Genomic DNA, 21,175 nt, shown 5'->3' with positions numbered 1-21,175 from the left:
ACACAGCCTCTGACCCTGGGAAAGGCGCAGTAGCAAGGGGTTCGGGAGCCAGGAGAGCTGGCCTCCCCCTCCCTCAGCCTGGTGTTTCACGTGAAATGGGGAACTGCGCCCTTCACGTGTTTAGGGCCTAAGTGTTCTCACAGCCAAGCATGTCCGGACATCTATGTCCAACCTATGTCCAAAGAAAGGTACTAAGACAGCCACCCGAAGGCAGGTGGGGCTGTGAGGGCCTTCTGCAGTCACCCCAGGGGCAGACACCCCAAACAGCGGTGGAGCTCTTCACACACCAACTCCACTGGGAGCGGCGTGGGGCCGCCACTCTGCGACGTGTGCCCGCGAGCCCCACCTGCCCCCGCGGATCTGGGCCAGCTCACCATGGACAACCGAGCACCCGCCTGCCCTGTCGGCACAGGGTTGTGTTCTAAACAGCAGGGGCCTGCTGCAGGTGCCCACAACGCCGCTTCAGGCAGGACGGGGGGCTCACATCACCAGATGCCCTTGGCTGGGGCATCGCCCTCGCCAGCCAGGGCCCACTGCCTGCCTCTGTAACACAGAACTTTCACGCACTAACCCCGGAGAAAAAGGGTTACGACTTCACGAGGTCTTCGTCGAGATGACAAGGCTTGTGTTTCCCAGGGCCAGTGTTCAGGGGCACTCCACAAACACTCCCTTCCTCTCGCGGGTGATGCGTGAAAGCTGGACATGGCGACTGCACGCCAGGGACCTTCAGGTACATTCTAAGCTAAAATGATTTTGTCTCCAAAGTTCCCCGACTGCTGAGCCAGGACTCTCAGCCCAGCATCAGCCTCCGAATCACGAGGCAGGAGCGGCCATCACCCCTTTGGGCAGCGCAAACACACTGGGCGTCACAGCGTGTCTGGTCAAGTGACCTGCATGTGCAAACACGGGGGGTGCAGCTGCTGGACTGTGGCCGTGAGTGAGGGGAGGAGCGCCCCCAGCTTGTGCTCAGAGCTGCTTTCCAACCCTTCCCCCAGAATCACGCAAGACCCTTAATGACAGCATCCACCCCACACACTCCGTGACACAACATCGAGAAAGTGCAAAAATCCTTCTGTGACCTCCTGAAGTGACAATCTCGCTAGGCCATGGCTTCCCCAGCAAAAGGGACTATAACAGACGGTAAGAAACTTTCAGTCACATAAACACCAAGGAGGGCACTGCTGAGCCTCACCCTGAATACATCTCCCAGCCCTCACTGACTGAGGTTCCAAGTCACCCAGCAAGGTGAAGGTGCGAGAGGCAGAGGCCCCACCAGGTCTGGAAGACGCAGGACCAACGTGAAGAGGCAACCCCCTCCCCGCAGCAGGGGGCCTGCTCCAGGGGGCACTGCGCTCTCCCTAAACCTCTGCACGAGGATGTCAGCGGCGAATGACACAGTCACAGAAACGCGGCTCCAGCTGAAGTGACTCATAAAGCCACTGCAAGGTCTCTCAAGTCACAGAATCACTTTCTGAACGCCACGCACCCCAACAGTGACGGGGAAGCTGTGTGTGCCACCGGCCAGGCCTTGCACGAGGCATGCAGGCCCTCTGAGGGGGAGGGGCGCTTACCATTCCCACTCAAGATAAAGATGCAAGGACTTGAGGCCAAACATTCTGAGCAGAACACACACACTGATTCCCCAAAGCATCACTCGTCCTGTGTCATCATTAGCAACATCTGGGGGATGAAATGATGAATAATAAAAACTGGGTGCTATGTGCCCAGAAGGCCTCGCATGCTTTAACTCTACGTTTTAACGTTGCATCTACAGGTCATTGTTTCCATGGCCATTGTGTAAAGGACACTGGGCCCGGATAATTAGGTGGCTGTCCTGGCTCTCCCAGCTGGCAAGCGGCAGAATCGAATGAACTGAACACAGGCGTGTCTGACCACAACGTGGGCTGTATCTCAGGGCGCCTCCCCCTTCCTGGGCAAAGGAGCACATGTCTCTGACTTGGGCTCAGGGACAGAACTGAAGGACGATCTCCTGGTACTGGACACCAGGATGAAGTGACCAGCCTCTCCTGCTGATGAGAGCTGGTGACTTGCAGGCCTCTGGGCTGGATTCCTGACTGCAGCAAATTCCTGGGCTCCAGACTGCAGGCTCAGCCTCTGACTAACACACAGTGATTTATGGAGCATAAATGCCTCTGTCAGTGCGTCTTATGACTGAACACAACAGTCGGAGTGGCTGGAATGCCTGGCACGCAGGGCCTGCCGGCTCAAGGCAGCAGCTCCCCTCCCAAGGCCTGTTCCCCACCAATGAGGAGCCAGGAAGCCTCTGCCTTCCCTTCCGGCCAGGACTGCAGCATCCTGGGAACCAGATCTGGGGCGGCGGAGCCCAGCCTCTGTGTGGGAGGGGCCGGGAGCTGGCCTGTCCACAGCCTGTGTGTGGAGGCCTGGGACCGGACTGTCCACCTAGGCACACAAAGCTGCTCCTGCCACTGGCCTGAGACCCTCCCCCTCCCCGACCAGCCCTCAGCCTCTGAGGTCGCCGCCCCGCCCCATGGGCTCCCAGTCAGCTGGGCATTTCCAAATCCCCAAACAGATGAAAGAACATTCCAGGCCCTCTGATAGGCATGTGCTCGAGGGGACGGGGGAGCCAGCAGCTGCTTGCCGCACAGGGCAGAAGCCTTGCCATGCAGCCCCTTTGCCTCAGAAATAAGGAAACTGACGTGCCAAAGAAGCAGAACATTGTGGAGAGTGTCAGTGGTGAGTGGCAGCACAAATACCAGGCTCCCTGGCGCCATACAGGAGCCACCGGACCCCCAGGGAATGGGGTGAGAGGGGGCACCCCTCCAGGTGCACGGTCCTGGGCTCAGCGCCAGACACTTGGCAGAAGTCTGCATGAGCACCAGGCTTTCCCTCCATCTCGCCAGCACAGATGGCCACTCACCCCGGGGCGATTCTCCTGACACCCCTAGGTGCTCCAGGGGAGGGGCGGCTCTAGGGCAAGTCCCGGGCTGAGACGCAAAGGTGACCACACAGGCGAGTAGGAAGGAAACCAGGGGTTGAAACTGGCTTCAATCCCCTCCTGCCAGATGAGCACTATCCACGCTGGGGCTTCACAAGTGCCACGAGGCAAGGAGGTGCCCTGGCCACACCAGGCCCTCCGGGGGGTGGAGGGGACTCACAGGTGGGGGCTGAAGATGCGGCTCATCTTGGACGCATGGTCACTGTCGCAGTCCAGCTCGTCTGCTCCAGGCTCCACGCCGAACTTCCTCTTGCTGGGACTGATGGGTGGGGGGCCCGTGCGGTGGCTGGTGAGGGCAGACGCCACCGGGAGGGCCTGCATCCTGGGCTCTCCCCTGAGGGCAGCTTCACCTGTGTAGAGAGAGGGGCTGTGGTCACTAAGCAATAGAGACAGCCCTGGGGCCCCCACCCACCCTCTTGCAAAACTGCTCCGGTGGGATTTTCTGGCACCACAACGGGCAGCCCGCCGCTCTCAGAGCACAGTCTGTGGGGTTGAGCTGCCAGCCAGAGACACTTCACGTAAACACGGGCCGTACAGACCCCACCCCCACCTTATGGAAGTCACAGACTCACAGCCCTCAGTGCGAGGTGAGCAGGGTCTGCCCTGCCTTGCACCTCGATGACTGCCGACATCCTAGTCCCGCCACGTAATTACCTCGTCTTCAATAATTCTTTATGGCAGAGCTTAAAAGTAGAAGGTGTGATAATGTAATGGGGGAAGTACTGGCTGTCAACCAGCTCAAAAGTTCATTTGAAACACCAGAAGTCTCTCAGCCATGTGCATTCAACCCCATGGCCATGAGAATGACCCAAAGCCAGCCTGGTTCATGAAAACCCCAGGCCAGGCTCGCTTTTCTTGCTTATTAACATTTTAATTACTTTTTGGTATGTTTTCTTAAAGAATGAGGAAAAGCTATGGATGAATCATTCAAATGTTTCTCCCCAGAGTTAACAGCAAAAAAAAAAATGCCCTGACAGGCGAGAGACAGCTTATCCTCAGAGAGCCCGAAGGTAGCCCCAACACCTAGCGGTCACAGCCGGGGCCAGGCCTGCCCTGACTGGGCTCGTGTCGTGCCCATCACAAGCACAAAGCACAGGTGCAGTCCAGGGAACGGCCCCCCCAAGCGCCAAAAGGGTCTGGCCTGAGCGTCCTCCATTCCTGTGTGAAAGGCTTTGTGCTAAGGGATAACTTTTTCCTTGTTATAAATCAAAATAAGCACAATTTCTTATTATAAGAAAGCCTGCATTCCCTCTAAAATCTACAAGCAAGTTTTTAAGAGAAAACTTCAGGCCTTCTAATACCTACTGTGGGGGATGCAAACGCCTCACACATAATGACCCCTTTGTCTGGCTGTCCCTTTTGGCCTCTCAGGCTGGACCAGCTTGGTTTCCAGTTGGTCACAATTTGAGAGTCATGTTAGGATCAAGTCCGCTTCACCTGAGGCCTGAGGCACCTAAGAAAGGGGGCCTTTGTCTGCCACCACTAATTTTCATATCATCACAGATGTGTGGACAGTTTTAACAGTCAATTACTTTATGCGCCTATGACAAACACGATTTTGTTAGGGGAGGGAGTGAGGAAAAAAAAACTCCTGACTGTTTACCAGGAAAAATACAAGTTTTGCCAATGTAGTCAGCAAGATGTAAACTAGCAAATATACAGTGACCCATAATAATACACCTCCAGCTAGGCTTCCTTTTAAGGATTCTGGCCCCAGAGCAAACTGGAACTTTCCATTTTAGATGAAACACCGAAAAAACAGGCCCTAGGATGGCCTGCAACACTCAGGGATTCAGTTGGTTCTAGTTGCCCTCTTCTTCCTGTTTAGTGACTTTAGGCTTAAATGAGCAAACAAAAGATAGTGTTAATATTATACCTTAAACCATTAGAAATATTCTATCTCAATATGCCCCTCTTTCTGGTCCGCTCTTCCTTAGGGGTAGGGGCAGGTATGGGGAGGGAGTTCCAGGGCTAAGTGTCAGCAGAACCACTAACTTTGGGGGAGAGCCCTGATGACACCTCAGGAATCAGTAATTGCAGATCAAGCCTCATGGACACAGCCAGAGCCTCATGCCCTCCGCCCAGCATTTCCCCACATCCTTGGCGGGACAAGAGGGGTGCAGAGCACTCGGGTGCCGCGTGGGCCCCTGGGAGCCATTTCATCAGATAACAGATGTGTAGCAAGAGCAGTTGCCATGGAAAACCATCACCACAGCCACAAACTCAGGTCACATGGAGACAGAATTATCGCTTGCTACGTCAGCACATGCTCTTGCAGTTAACAATTCGGGTAACAGTGACATTCTCACTTGACACCCCATGGCCATCGAGTTCCTGGGCTTGTTCACAGTGAACGTTCATGCCAATCCCTGTGTCTGGTACAGGAAGAAGAGAGCCCATTACTGCTCCTTGGAAACAACAAACTTCTGAGGGAGGCTAAAGACCCAGAGACCCATCTGACCTCCTCCCTGTCTCTCCTGGAAATTACAATGGGACCCTACCACCAGAGCCCCAAGAATGATGGGACATGCACATTGTGAGTTAAAAGAAGGCTGGTACACACTCCCTAAAACACAGAGTGACCTACCCAGGATCACAGGTTACAGGAGAAGTATAGGTGAGAATCCATGCCTTACACTTTCAGATTAAAACACAGACACCCCCCCCCACCCCGCCCCTCCCAGGAAAGAATCCCAAGCTACAACGGCACACACTGGACCGATATTCATCTGGGCTCCCAGCTCTGAGGTCCTTGTCCCAATGCTGTATATCACAGCACAGGATTTGCTACTGTTATTCTTTTAGCAAAGACCACTTAAAATGCCCCTTCCTTCAGGCCGTCTTCCTTGATTCCTCAATTTGAAGGTCCTTTCTTCTGCACACACATGCATTTACCACTACAGTTCTTGCCTTCCTGTTTGTTTTATGCTCAGTGAAGCAACAGGTATTTGATAAACTTGAGAGCAGAGAATATAATACCTCCACATAAAGATGGCCAGGAAACAGTGAATGGGTGAACAAATGAGGCAGAACAAGAAGGGTGGCCAAGCTCCAGGTTTATAGCATATGTTAAAGATCAGAGATGCCACAGAGTAAAAAAGTTGCATCTAAAGAACTTTTACAACTCAACAATAAAGAGATAAACCAATTTAAAAAATAAGAAAAGCTCTGAATAGACATTTCTTCGAAAAAGATATGCAAATGGCCAGTGAGCACTACAAACATGTCCAACCTCCTTAGCCATCAGACAATGCAAATCAAAACTGGCCTGAGCTGCCACGTCACACTGACTCATTTGGCTATAATCGATAGTGAGACAGTCACAAGGATGAGGAGCAGCTGGAACCCTCCTGCACTGATGGTTCAAATGTAAAATGGTTTGATGCTACAGAAAACAGACTGGCAGTTCCTCAACTGGTTAAGCACAGAGCTCCCCTATGACCCAGAATTAACTGCAAGGCCTCTATCCAAGTGAAATGAAAACTTGTCCACACGAAAACTTACACCTGAATGAATTCATCATGGCCCAAAGCCAAATGTCCATCAACTGATGAGTAGTTAACCAAAACTATGATCTATCCCTGCAGTGGAATATTATCTAGCAATGAAAAGGAATGAAGTCCTGACTCATGTTACAACACAGATGAACTTAGCGACAGTACGCTGAGTGAAAGGAGCAGACATAAAAGGCCACATGTTGCCTGAGTCCATCTGCATGAAATGTCCAGGACAAGCAGATTCACAGAAGCAGCAAGGAGACAAGAAATTGCTGGGGACTAGAGGGAAGGGACTGTTAATGAGATTTCTTCCAAGGATGATCAAAAAGGTTCTGAAGGCTGTACAACACTGAATGTACTACGAATCTGCGAACTGTGGTCATAAAGTGAGTCCATGACATGGTATGTGATCTGTGTCTCAATTGGGCTGCTACACCCCAATATGCATCATTATTATTATTTACAAGTAATAATGAAGAAGAGCCCAATATTTAGATTCTCTTTCTCTTGGGTTTTTACACTTAACTGTTCATTAAGAACTTGCTGCCATTAATTTTCCCTGAAATAAAAACAAACCCTTCTACAGGACACATTTCCATGTCACAAGGAAAAAACCGACTCAGCCAAGCATTCTGAGCGACACTCCTCGTAATGGAGGAGGCCCTTGTGGAGGAGGCACATGCCTCCTCCCGGCACCCAGCTGGACTCCTTTTCCAGTTACTCCGAGAAAGTTGTAGTCGGTCAACTGAAACTCGAGACCAGCGGGCCAAGGTCCATGAAATGCAGGTTCGACTTTTATAGCACCAAACCATCCAGGCCAAGACCATCCCCATGGAGGTGAGGCAGCTGACTCGGCTTCAGAGGGATTAAGGGATTCCAGGAGGGGCCATCGGACCCTGGGCTGCTCAGCTCCTGGTCCCAGAGCCTCCACACCCCTGGGCCGAGCGCCAGGCAGGGATTTGTGGTTGCCTCTGCAACTATGACAGAGCTCAAGAGAAATTAATCAAAATCAGGGCATGGATTGTCATTTTGTGGTGGCTATTCAAAAGGTCCATGAAGGAAAGGACAATGTCCTTGTGTTTACAGGCGACGGTGCAGCACTACTAAATACTGTCCTGCTTTAACTTTTAAGGCTAGACTTTTCTCACCAGAATCTCCATACCTTGTGCAATACTTTTCCTTCACAGTTAAATCTTTGCTGTGTCCAAGGCTTTATTGAACCTATCATGTTTGAAGCTAAATCAAAGAACCAGCTTGGATCCCAACAAGGCACTGGGCATGTGCTGTGTCTCCTGTTTGTCCATAGCCCACAGGAGCAAGCTGACACCATCTACCAAGAAGGCACCTCTTCACCCCGTGCACCCCAACGCTCACACCCTTCCCCCTCTTGCACTCATGACTGCAGCGCAGCATCCTTAGCAGCCCAGGGCTTATTCATTTTCCCTCAAATAATACTTTGTTGTCTTGGGAACCAACAGCTGGGGAGAGATGGTGCAGTCAACCTCTTCAGACAGCTCAACTAGTGGCCACCCCTATTCACCTTGGAATAAAGGAAGGCTTTTCTTAAAGGAGGGCTGTTGGGCAACCTGAGGAATCCAGGAGAGCCTACAGGGGCAACAGATGTGACATGGGTTGGCCACAGTCAGGGACTGTGTGCAGCTCTGCAGCAGCTCCGAGCCCCCTCCCCACCCTCCTCAAGCTGCCCCACAAAGTGCCTTTCCAGAGTAAGGCAGCCCCAACGCACGGCTCTCGACTTCTGGAGGCCGGACCTCAGTTAAAGGTCACTCTTGTCCAGCGAGCAGGCGAGGGAGGCTATGTGCGTCCAGACCCCTGACTGAGCACAATGTGAGCAGCTCCAGTCTTTTCTGCAGAGCAACAATGAGACCGTTGAAGGCGAAAAATATGCAACATTTATCGCTGACTGTTAATAATATAATTAAGGATAAAAATGGCACAAACTTGTGGAGTTGACACAGATGCCATTTTAATTAAAATTTGAAGTAATCCCAATAACCCTGTCAACATTACACTTTTCCAAAGGCCTTCCCATACCTGACGCTGGTATACCTTATTTTAAGACCATTTAAAGAAACACCTATTATTTCAGTTTTTCCTCACTATAGTCTTGTTATAGTAGAAGGGGAAAAATAATTACCAATTTGCAGCTAAGGAAACTAGTGTTTCAAGAACTAAGTGAAAGACTCAAGCTCATGATGCTGCTTAATAAAATAACTAGGAGTTTTCACATTCTAATTGTGCAGGATGCTTTCCAGGGCAAGGAAAAGAAGTGGGAGGAAGACGGTTTTCAGGGAGGAAGGAGAGAAAGGGACATGAAGTGAGATGTGGACAGAGAGGAAGTGAAGGAGGTAATAAGGAGGGAAAATGGAAGGACAGGGTAGAGCCAGAAAAAAAGAACAGCTAGGAAAGGGAATATGCACCCCCAATTCAGATGCTGAGGCCCGAGTCCTTTGCAGCTAAGGGTCTAAAGAGTACAAGAAAGTAAAATGAGTTCATTAGGGTGGGCCCCAGCCCAACAGAGTTGTGTTCCTAAAAGGCGATGAGATTAGGACACAGTCACACAAGGAAAAACACATGAACATGAAAACAGACATCTGCGAGCCAAGCAGAGGTCCCCAACAAAACCAACCTGCTGATACCTTGATCCCAGGCAACCAGTCTCCAGAAGTGGAAGGAAATAAGCGCTTGTTGTCTAGGGGCCCAGCCTGTGCCGTGCTGTCAGGAACACTTGAGCTGACTAACATTAAGAAGGAAAGGCTGGTGGGGAGAGACGTGGGGACAGGTGGGAAAACTAGGCCTGACTCGACAGACTAAAGCTCTCTGCCATGGAACCAAACAGCCTCCTCTGCCTGTTCTGTCCCAGGTAACTGCACACGGCAGGCTTGGCAGGCGGGGCAAACTCATGCCTGGTGCCACTTGCACACTGGAGAAGGGGACAGCAGCTGATCAATACAGCAAGAGCAGGGAGACCTTTTGTCTCGGAACTAGGGAAGCGTGGACACATGCTGTGTCTCAGGCCAAAGAACTGGGGTCCTCTCCAAAAAGCAAAGCAAAAGGAGAGGGTCCCAGAGACCAGGTCCCACCTTGCAATTCAGGTCTCACCCACACACCAATTCAGCAGGTAGTGACAGGATGGGAGGAGGGGTGACAGCATCTACAGCTCCCCATGTGATCCTGTGGTTCTCTAGGGGCTGCCAGGAGAAGGGAAGAGAGAACCCCAGAGGGCAGCAAAGCACCTACAAGGCTCAATAAAGTTTCTAATGAACTCAACAGAAAAGTTAGTCTGAGTATCAAAAAGCACTAAAAATAGTTTAAAGTAAATTAAAAGTTGTTAAAATCACACCCACCCATTCTTCATTAACAAATTTTGTGTAGTTAATTTTGTTGTGCTGAGATTAAAAAAAATAAGGACCCCCGCCCAATCTCATCGCCCCAGTGGAATTCACTTTCCCACGGAGGTCTCTTCGTGGACAGTATAACACTGAGACCTGAGAAGAATTATTCCAGGCCAACGATTCAAACCCCCCGGCCCCCACCGTGGCCTCAGGTGCCACAGTGAGGCTGAAGACCAGCTGGTCCCAGTGCGAGGCTGGGCTCCGGCCTCGTAAACCTAACCGGCATTCAGAAAGCCCTGTCACCTGTCCACGTCCTTAGTTTCCTGAGCCAAACTACTGGCACACACTAACTTCTATTCATGGACCTCCAGCCCGACTCAACTCTGACTGCACCCCACAGAGGCTAAGTGGGTGGGCTGTGCTGGCCCCAAGCACCCCAGCGCTGTGCCTGATGGGGGAGGCAGGCAGGCTGGGCTGAGGGACAACACAGCGTCGGCACAGGTCCCTCATGTCCTACGTGTCCCCTCTCTGGGGTCCCAACACCAAAACTGGAGGACCCCAAACAGACGAAGGCACTCGAGAGGCCCTGTGCACGCCTTCGGGCCGCCTCCCCGGCAGGCCCTGGGGCCCCGCACACCTCCTCCGTGCCTGCCTGCACACGGTGCTCCATGCTCCTGCTGACAAGGCGGGGCAGCATGACAGCCAGGCATCTGCCCATGAGGCTGGCTCGCCCTGGCCAGGTCCTGGGTCCCCAGGGCAGGGGGCACAGGGAAGAGCTGCTCTCCCCTCATCAGTGGTGTGGCTGCCTCCTGGAGGGCTCTCATTGCCGTGAAATACAAGAACGAAACTGCGAATGGGTAGAAAATGTACCCCACGCACTCTCCTTAAGCCCTCTGGTGCCAAGGGGACTGCCGGTGTTTGCCTGCTTGACTGAAAGGGGGCCGAGGAGAGGGCTGGGCTCTAGACTGAACCCTGCCGGGGCCCGGCCTGGCCCAGCCCCACATGGTGGGGAAAGGACAGTTTGGGGAGTACAGGAGAAATGGGAAAATCAAACTCTGCTTCCTCTCCTCTCCTGGAGCGCTGGACTCATCAAGAGCCTGCCTCCTAGAAATTTCCTCAGTCCTGAGAGGCAGGGAGCACCCACCAGCTCCTGAATCCCTGGTCTAACCAGCCCAACACAAGAAACAAATGGGAATTGGGTGTGGGGTTGAGGAAAGCGTGTGCTCTTGGCAAAGATGTCATCTCCTCACCTGTGCTAAGTCTATTTCATCATCTCCCTTGATGGATGTTTGTAAGAATCACTGAAAACTTAATTTCCAGCCCCAAACAGGCCTTTACCACATGCTACTGAATGAGCTTTCTCCAGAAGTCACCCTCTGAGCAGCCGAGCCCTTTCCTCGCACCAAGCATGTTTCCAAAACCCCGTTCAGGAGCCAGCGAGGACCTGGAGCAGCTACCTGACTTCCTGTGAAGTCAGGCTAAACGTGTCCACATGGCTAAACGTGAGCCAAAGCACAGGCCCTGGCACCACTCCGGCCTACTGGCATGGCTCAGACAGCAGGTGCCCCTCCCCAAAGACACGCATCTCACACTCCTGGCATCTCAGGTTCATCTCCACCCCTGAAAGTGTGCTGCTGCCTCAGCCCCAGGACGCTGCCCAGCTCAGCTGGGCTGTGCTGCACGTCCTGAAAGGGACAGCTGAGGACACCTGCCTCCAACTCACAAACAGTGGCTTTGCGAGCACGTCCTCGCTGGCCCTGTCTCTCTAAAGCTAAACAGGCACCTGGTTCTCAGCAGCACGTTCTAGTCCAGATCCCGAGGCATGAGTCAGGAATGGATTCCCACCTCACAGAAGGTACTCCGTGAGCTCTGCCTGAGGCCCCTCTCCCTCCCTGCAGCCCCAGACCCTGCGGGGTGCCAGGGGCTGAGTTCACGTCCACTCTGTATCGCCTGCCACTGCTGAACATGTTCAGCTTGGAAGCCACAGAATGAATGTCCCAAGGGCTGAACCTGGACAACTCAAAGACTCCATGATCACCACAAGGTGCAGCAGCATCCATGGCTTGGACACAGGACAACCCAAGTGTCTACAGCCATGAGGAGGACAAGAGAAGCTCCTTGTCCTTGAAAGAGTGCAATGCCCAAGTAAACTAATAATTTCTAAGTTCAAAAAACAGATGTAAAGCCATTGAACAATGAAATCCCACTGGCGCCCCTTAGCTCCTTGTACTAGAAGCATTTGGTAGGTTTTTTGGATCCAATTTCCCTTGAAGTGACTCGCAGCATCATTCACCCATAAATACTTCATTAATGAATGTCTTGCAAAAGCAAAGCCCTCCCTTTCATCACCATGCAGCATCACACTCAACAAGGTTCAAACTGACATTAACATCCAGCTGGCCATCAAATGTCCCCAGCTGGACAGCATCTCCCAGGTAGGGGAGCAGAGGGAGGAGTCACACTCTCCCAGTGTGGTTCATGCCTCTTTATTCTCTTCTACCTGAAGAAGCTTGTCACTTGGCTCTTGCTCATCTGGGATCAAGACACTGGAGGCAAGCTGCATGAAACAGGGTGCCCTGATTACAAATCCACACAAGTCTGAGTCAGGACTAGAGGTTTTTAAATAAGTGACAATGAGGGCCCTCCCTTGTGGTTCACAAGTTCAATCCCTGCCCCAGAGGTGACCCACATGGCACAGCAGACCTCTCCTGCCTCGCCACTGCTCCCCTCAGCAGTGTATTTCAGTAGATCAGCCTGTTCGGCTCCCCACTCTGTCTCTGGTGAATCCTCTTACCCCCTGCATCTCTAGCCTATAACCCAGTTCTTGTATGCATAAATAAATCTTTAAAACAAACAAATATGAAAAAATATATAAGGAAACATCCTGGAACATAGCAGGTGCTCAATGAATATTTATTAACGAGTGACCGGTATGGTTCAGGCAAGTAAGAGCTCTCAACACTCCTGCATGTCATCCCACACTGTGGGCAGAATGTCTTCCAACATGGTCACAGCTTCCCCCTGAGGGAGGTGAAGGCCCAGGTGGGCCAGGGCTGGCAGGCAGATCCACTTCTCAGCCTGCAGCCTGGACCACCACGCTGCCCCTAGCTCTCCCACCTGCAGACCCCCACCCAGAGGCTGCTCTGCCACCAGGTGCAGGTGCTGCCCCTCCGTCCAGCAGTCCTCAGCAAGCGAGGTCCTTGGTCTTCACCACTCTAAGTGTAGTCTTGCCTTCTGCCTGCACTTGGCTCCATATATCACCTGACTGCAGTGCCATGCACAGGTACCCTGACAAGTCAGTAAGCCGCCAGGCCTCTTCCAAGACTAGGGTCCAAGGGCAAATGTTCTGAAAGCCTGTCATGCCCTGTTCCTGGGAGGGTTGTCACCCCAAAACAGCAGTCAAGCAGGACGCACATCCTTGGCTAATAACCCGCAACTGATATACAGAGCCCTTACCGTGAAGGCTAATTAATTGCTGATGCTTAACACTGGTCCCACCTAAAGAGGGGTGGGACTTGTGACTGGCGGGCAGAGGGGATGTGGCTCATCCAACAGTATGTGCGCGCACTGGGACGCCTGCAGTTCTGTGCCGGGAGCCAGGAAAACACAGATGAACAAGACCCAGTGAGCAGACCTTTCGCTCCATGAGGGATGAGTGTGGGGTTGCAAGATGGAAACAGCACGGCCAAGAGAGATGCCTCTTAATAGAAGAACTGTGTTATGTGTGAATTTTCTCTCAATAAAGCTGTTGGAGGTAGGGGGAGGAATCAACAACCACAAAGAGCTGTTGTTTACAAAGGTTGTTTCTGCCAATAATTACCATATTAGAAACAAAAATTGAGAGTTTTGAAACACTATTTTGAAAATATTAAAAAATTGCACAAGGTGGACATTTTTTTAAGATTTTATTTAGTTATTCATATAGAACTGGGGTACAGGCCAGAGGCTCAGGGTGGCACGAGGATTCACCAGAGAGTGGGGAGAGTGGGGAGCAGAACAGGCAGATCGATGAAGTCCACTGCTGAGGGGAGCAGCGGGCGGGTCAGGAGAGGTCTGCCACGCCATGTGGTCACCTCCAGGGCCGGGGATCGAACTCACACTGAAGCAGCTGCAGCTCATTTGCAGTGCCGCACTTTAACCCACTGTGCCACGAGGGAGGGCCAGGGTGGACACTTTGTAAAAGGATGGCACTGATTCTAACTCTAAGAGTCAGCAGTGGGGTTAGAACAGCGGAGGGCTGTGGACATCGCCGGTGGGGACGCTGCAAGAGCAAGGACCCAGCAAGAGTGAGCTGGTGTGTGTGACATGGATCCCAGTGCACAAAGGGCCAGCGTCCTCCAGAAGTGGAGAGTGAAGGCTAGTGGACAATGGTCAGAGGGTAAAGGGCCTGCAGCAGGCGGGACGATTCCCACACCTGTGGACACAGCCAAGGGGCGGGCAAACAGCTGCAGCCCCGGCTGCCTGGTGGACACAGCTGAGCAGGAGCCAGCAGTTCTACACAGGGCTGGGCAGGGCACAGCACGGCCAAGAGGTTGAGGGATGACCAGGGACCTGGAGAGGTATTTCAGGGGGCGCTCTCCTGGCTCTTTCCTGATAGCCCAACTTCACCTTCTTCCTACTAATTTTTGCCATACTCCGCTGATCTTTTCTACTTAGTAAATTGAGAAACTACATGAATGGAAAAAGCCGGAAAGTGGCACTTTTCCTAGCTGACCGAGTAAGTAGGCACATGAAGACGGAGCTCACAGAAGCAATTCCTTGTGTCAAGTCCCATAGGCTAATCCAACAGAAGTATGGTCAACCTCCCACACCCACATTTTCATTATTGTCACTGGACAGTTTAACTGGTCTAATAAGATTATTTCTAAATGTTGCTGGGGAGAAGTTCAGCACATCAAACTTCATTTTCCTCAAATACAGCTGTCCTCTGTCTGCATGTGTAGGATTGTAAGAAGAGCTCCCAGTGAACTATCACTGACATTAATTCAATAGCTACTTCCTGGGGAACATACGAGGAGTGAACAATAAATACCAACATCTCTAATAGCAATAAATGTGTACAGAAGGAAAAATCTGAGCCATGATTGCAGAGGACTCATGGACTCTGACTTAGGCGAAAATAACCCACTATGGAACACTGCAACTCTACTGCTTCCCTAAACTGGAGTCAGCCAATACACACTATGGGAGGCGGGGGGAGGCAGGGAAGGGGGTGCTGTTTTTGTCATAGTATGTAGTAAATCTTGGAGAGCTTTTATGGACAAGCTTTGCTCAGTAATTGCAGCTTACATAAGCTATTATAAAAGATGCTTGCATTCCCCAATAAAGACTAAGAGACTATTGGAAATGAAGTCTGAAAATAAACCAACTGGCTTAAAAGATTATTTAAATATTTACTGGAGATTTACTGGAGAGGCAAATAATTAAATGTGTATGTGAATGAAGATGTAAGTATCAAACTGTATTTTTATTTCATGTTCAGAAAACAAAAGCACCATGGTCCAAGATTGACTGTGGGCAGCACAAGCAGGGATAATGCAGACCTGACCCTTTCCACTGCACTCAGTCCCCAGATTTTGGAAATCTCAAGATTCTTACCCTAAAATGACTCAGTTAAGGAGATATTTTCTATCCTTCCACCAAATTCCAAGCAAGGAGACTGTTAAATAATAAACTGAAATTGTAAACCTTAATCTGGCCCCTCCCTGGTGGCGCAGGGGGCTAAAGCACAGCACTAAGCCAAAGCCACTTCCGCATGAGTTCAATCCCCTCCCGCCCCGGAGGTGACCCACACAGCGCAGCAAACCTCATGATCCGCCTGCTGCTCCCCTCAGCAATGTACTTCGTCAATCTGCCTGTTCTGCTCCCCACTCTGTCTCTGGTGAATCCTCTCACCCTCCACATCTCCAGCCTGCACCCCAGTTCTGTATGCATAAATAAATCTTAAAAAAAAAAAACCTTAATCTGAACACTGAGCATGGAGAAGTAAGTCCCTGTTTCTAAAACCCAGTCCCCGGGATGCAGTTTTTCAGGTATGATGGGGGAGGGATCTTCCCCAAATTAATCAACTTAGTCTGGGAAGAGGGATGTTGCTTCCATCTTGCCTCTGCTTCTCTCCAGCCTTCCCACTCCCTCCTCTTCCGAAGTTTACATTATCCAGAGAGCAAATGTTATCAGCGCTAGGCCAGGAAGGGCTGCCTCCCTCTGGTGTATTGACTTAAGATATGAAGGTCAAACAAGCATTGTGCTAGGAAAGTCTGGCCTTTCAGGGCCACTTCAGGTCTCTCCTTACCTGGAAGGGCCTCCCCATGAGAAGCATGAGAAGCAAAAGAAAGGAATATTGAGCTGATCAAAGGCCAGGCAGACTGTGAGGAAGTGAAAATGATGAGATGAAAGGTGTGCCCTCCACGTCAAAGGTACAGATAAATTGGGGCCCACAGCAAATGCTTTCCTCCCAGAGGCAAGGAGGCGCGGTGACCCCCAAATATAAAGTGGCTGCATTGTTTCTGCACTTGTAAAACTGAACATTAAAAATGTGAGGTGGCCCTCCCTGGTGGCACACGGGGCTAGGATGCAGCACTGCATGCTGGTCTCAGCCATTTCAGTGCAAGTTCGAGCCCCAGCCCTGGAGGTGATCCACATGGCACAGCAGACCTCTCCTGTCTCACCTGCTGCTCTCCTGAGCGGTGTACTTCACTGATCTGCCTGGTCTGCTCTCCACTCTGTCACTGGTGAATCATTTCACCACCCCTGCACCTCTGGCTTGTACCCCAGTTCTGTATGCCCAAATAAGTAAATCTTTTTTAAAAAATGTAAGGAGGCTCAGGGCAACAGAAGACACTGGCCTCTCTGAAAGCCTGAACAATCTCGCTCAACAGACCTCTCCTGTGCCGTAAGGGAGCTAAAGCTGAACTCTGAGCTAAATGAACTAAAGCTGAACTCTGAGAGCTCCTGGCTGTCCAGGAGTCCTGGCCTCCTAAGATTAAGACAGGATACTTATTGTATGGGTGCAGGGAGGGGGGGGGGTGTTGTCAGGAGGAGGAGCAGGAAGATCAAGACCCTTTATGCTCCCACAATCCATCCCACCCACACCCCAACGCCACCCCACCCCACACCCCCTCTCTACACAGGACCTGGCAGACAGAAGCTCCTTTAGGCAGTAAAGATTTTACATTATAAGGGGCCCTTAAGTCATTTAGTCTAATCTCCAACATAAAATGAATTACCTGGAGTGTCTATAAAAAGGGAATGAATGTGTACCTCCATCTCCCCCTTTAAACATAGAACAACCTTATCTGCATAGTCTTGACCACACTGGAGACTTTTCATGGCACTCACAGGGGTTTTTCTCCTCCCTTGGAGTCTGTTACTAATGAAAGTACAGGAGTATGCAAAGAGCACCGAGCTGCCCACTCTGCCTAAAACTGATAATCAGCAAGAAGTTAACACTCAGGAGCATTTAGCTCATGCTGTGAGATGGTCCAAAAGCTTGATGTACCCAGTTTCATTTCATCCTCCTAATTACCTGTGAAGCAGATACTATTACTAATCCCATGCCGCAGAGGTAGAAATGGAGTCCAACAGTGACTGAGTAACATCCATGAAGTCACACACATCCAGAGGCTTCGGAGAGCAGATCATTTGCCCTCTGAGTCGTGAAAGATGAGTAGGAGTTTGCCAGTAGCCATCTCCTGCAGGTGGAGCGGGGTGGGGACCAACACAGCACCAATCACACATCCAAGGCAGAGGTGGTCAAGCAGGAGGCGGGAGGATAGAAGCAGACTCCATAAACTGGGCGGCAGGAGACAGGCTGAGCTCTGGCCAGCAGAGGCCCCTTCAAATACACTAAAGAAAACTTATCTTGCTGTATGTACAGATCCTCGAAACAAGCCTATGAGCTGTGCTGGGCAATCAGACTGCCAAACCCGAGCTCCCCTGGGCAGGGTGCGGGGTGCTGGGGCAGCGCCTCTCGGCCCCCCGAAGAAGAGAACGGACTTACTCTGTGGGTGAGAGAGCCAGATCACAGCCTGCAGAGCCTAGTGGGGGCATGCCTGCACAGCCACCTGCACACTGGCCCTTCCTGGTCCGCTTCTGGGACCTAGAATTCCATCCCTTATCTCCTGACCCCCATCCCATGTCTTTACAACACAACTTATGTAAAGATCACTTTAATTCACATGATACAGGATGCCAATTTGTTTATTGAAACACAGCCTGTCCTGACTGTAGAGAAACCATAACACAGGGCTGTGGGGGTTTTGAGAAGAGCTCTGTGTCCCGAAGTAAAGACACCCCAGCACTGGACACAGCCCAGACTCAGGCGTTCTCTGGATGGCTGCAGGTGCCATGGGCAAGGTCCACTGTGGAGCTAATGACACTGGCAAAATATTTGCAGGCAAATGAATGAACATATGTAGACCTTTGCTACAAAATCAAAAGAATGAAAAACAGTTAACAACGTTGCCCACTTCAAATCACTGAATGTCATAATAGCTTTGCTGAGAATTCCTCCCGCACCACACGTCTACCCATGTCAAGACGAGCTCCCGGGACTCCAGCATGTGCTCAGGGCTGCACAGCAGCAGTACAGCTCATTTTCGAGTACTTCATCTTCCCTAACAGAAATTCACAATCCCCACGCTCACCCCCATGTCATACCTCTTCCTCCAGCTTCTGGCCGCCATGGACCCACCTTCCACAGACTGTTCAACATCCCGAGAAACTGCCAGACTGTTTGCTGGAGTAGCTGCACCGTGTTACATCTCCTCCAGCTCATATGAGGACTTCAGTTCCCCGACCCACTTACCAACATGTATCACTGTCTTTTTGATTTTAGCCATTTTGGCAAATATGTGAGGCTGTATCTCACTGTAGACTTTAATGTGCATTTCCCTAACCACTAATGATGTTGGACTTGTTGCTTATTCATTAGTTGTTTATTCTCTTCACAGAAATGTCTATTCCAGTCTTTTGCCCACTGTTAAAATGTTAAATGTTATCTATATTGTTGAGGTACAAGAAAGAGTTCTTCTGAATTCTGAATACAAGTCCCTTAGATAAATGATTTACAAGAAAGTTCTTGCACTCCATGGGTAGTCTTTTCATTCTATTATTACAGTGACTATGCCTTCAGACTTAGGAACCAAAGACCTCAACACAAAATCTTTATTACCTTTTTACAACACATGGGGATTTTATACCAAGCGCACTTCTAAATGCCATTGCCTTTCCATCCTGTTTCTCAGCCAGCCTACATGGAATGAGGTAGGCGTAATCATCCCTATACACCCACATATACCGGGAGAGCAAACTCCTGGGTAATCGGTAACAGTGAACTTCATTGTAGATGTTCTGGCAGCTCAGAAATTCAATCCATCTTCTCTAACCTTGCTGTAATGGGTTTACAATATAAAGAAATACAATGCCACACCACTACTGTATTACACAGCTACATGTGGTTTGTCAGCCTATGTTCCTTAAATGCATGATGACAATGATTGTTAAAACTGCTCCTGGCCCTCCCTGGTGGCGCAGCGGGTTAAAGCACAGCACTAAGAAGCTGAAACCACTTCCGCATGAGTTCGATTCCCGCCTGCCCCGGAGGTGACCACATGGTGCGGCAGACCTCTCCTGACCCGCCCGCTGCTCCCCTCAGCAGTGGACTTCGTCGATCTGCCTGTTCTGCTCGCCGCTCTGTCTCTGATGAATCCTCTCACCGCCCCTGAGCCTCTGGCCTGTACCCCAGTTCTGTATGCACAAATAAATAAATCTTTAAAAAAAAAAAAAAACTGCTCCTGTGCAAGAATGCTCCTGAATTGTTTAGCCTTGACACACGGTCCATGGGAATAAGACTAATGAACAAGTAGCACAAAGATGGCACATTTTATTTTTTTAAAGACTTACTTATTTATGTACACAAGAACTGGGGTACAGGCCAGAGATGCAGGGGGTTAAAGAATTCACCAGAGACAGTGAGGAGAGAACAGGCAGATCCACTGAAACATACTGCTAAGGAGAGCAGCGGGAAGACAGGAAGGGTCTGCTGGGCCATGTGGGTCACTCCCTGGACAGGGATCAAACTTGTACTGCAGTGGCTGCAGTCAGCTTCATAGTGCTGCGCTCCCACCAGGGAGGGCCCAGATGGCACATTTTAATGTAAGGTCTACTAGCTAATGTTAACTTCTAGCCAATGAGAAGGATGAATGGTTTGTAACCACCGGCATCTCTAGTTCACGATTCATCCTCAAGACTCCCTATTCTCCCTTAGGCTCTAGCTCTGCCAGTCTCACTTTGACCATGCTTTGCACAGCAGCACCAGCCATTCCACAGGACATGATGGCACGTGACACTGCTGGGAATGTGTGTAACTTAAGAGCTTTCCATCTACAGTGCTGAGAACTGACGTCTGAAGGGCACTGGCATGTTCTTCCTAAGCTCATTCAGGGCCATGTGGACTTGGGCTGGCCCACTTACTGAAGCACTCGATAGGTCAGTAAATGCCAAGTGGCTGATTGTTCCCACCCTTTCTTTCTAAACGTGGATCACCTTCCACTGAGGATGCTCACATCAAGCCTATCATAGAGGCCAAGCATGGCTGGAAGCACAGAAGGGACAGCCCAGACACAGGAGGTGACATTAACTCCCACGCAGCCACCCCCACACAAGCCCACCTTTTGCCAGGGCAATGCCAGACACCAGGCTCTTACTGGAAGGGACAGAAGAGTGCGCAACATGGACCTTATTTTAGTAAAGAGTTATCTAGGTGTTGTATAGTAAAAGGAAATTATATTCTTATCTCGGGATTGTCTATAAATTGCTGATGGCAACACTTTGAGAAACTGCATGTACAGTTGCAAGTGTATTTATTCCTGGAAACTTGGGGATTGAGCTAACTTTTAGTTAACTGTGGTCATGATTTATTTACATGCTCTACCAACCTCCTATTTAAAGCACTTTATTTCCACCGATCTGTGGAAGTTTGCCCATCACTCTGTTTTTAGCCTTCACTCCTATTCACCACTTAGTACAATGCTTCTCAAAGGGTGGTCCCTGAGCCAAGTGTAACAGAATCACCCGAGCTGCTAGCATCCCAGACCTAATGAGATATTGTCTGTCCGGGGACTCTCAGGGTCTGATATGCCCCAAGGGTTGCACAAGTTGGCGGGTGTCTCTTTTTAAAGCCCATCAATACTATAATTAGCCACTGTAATCAAGCAGTGAAATGCTTCCAGCAGCCGACAGGGTGCTCCAGGAGTGCACTGATGTGGTATCATAGCAGGGGCCAGTGGTGACTTACCGCCATGCTCAAGCCTCCAGGAATCAAGTAATGCCTGAAAGAACCTGGTTCA

At 50.7% G+C, this 21,175-nt stretch overlaps 1 protein-coding gene across 2 annotated transcripts in view; it reads right to left on the bottom strand.

The window, feature by feature from the left end:
- The window catches only part of VGLL4 (vestigial-like family member 4), a 113,074-nt gene that overhangs the window by 20,929 nt on the left and 70,970 nt on the right, over positions 1 to 21,175 (bottom strand). For both annotated transcript variants that reach the window (XM_004692372.1, XM_012732131.1), the window contains one exon: positions 3,138 to 3,327. In XM_004692372.1, coding sequence (XP_004692429.1) covers positions 3,138 to 3,327 — 190 coding nt within the window. The remainder of the gene's footprint in view (positions 1 to 3,137; positions 3,328 to 21,175) is intronic.

The sequence above is a fragment of the Condylura cristata genome, unplaced genomic scaffold (genome assembly GCF_000260355.1).
Source record: "Condylura cristata isolate star-nosed mole 26May11 unplaced genomic scaffold, ConCri1.0 scaffold00033, whole genome shotgun sequence".
Lineage (NCBI taxonomy): Eukaryota > Metazoa > Chordata > Mammalia > Eulipotyphla > Talpidae > Condylura > Condylura cristata.
The sequence above is the reverse complement of the archived record's forward strand: the minus strand, read 5'-3'. Positions and strand labels throughout refer to the sequence as shown.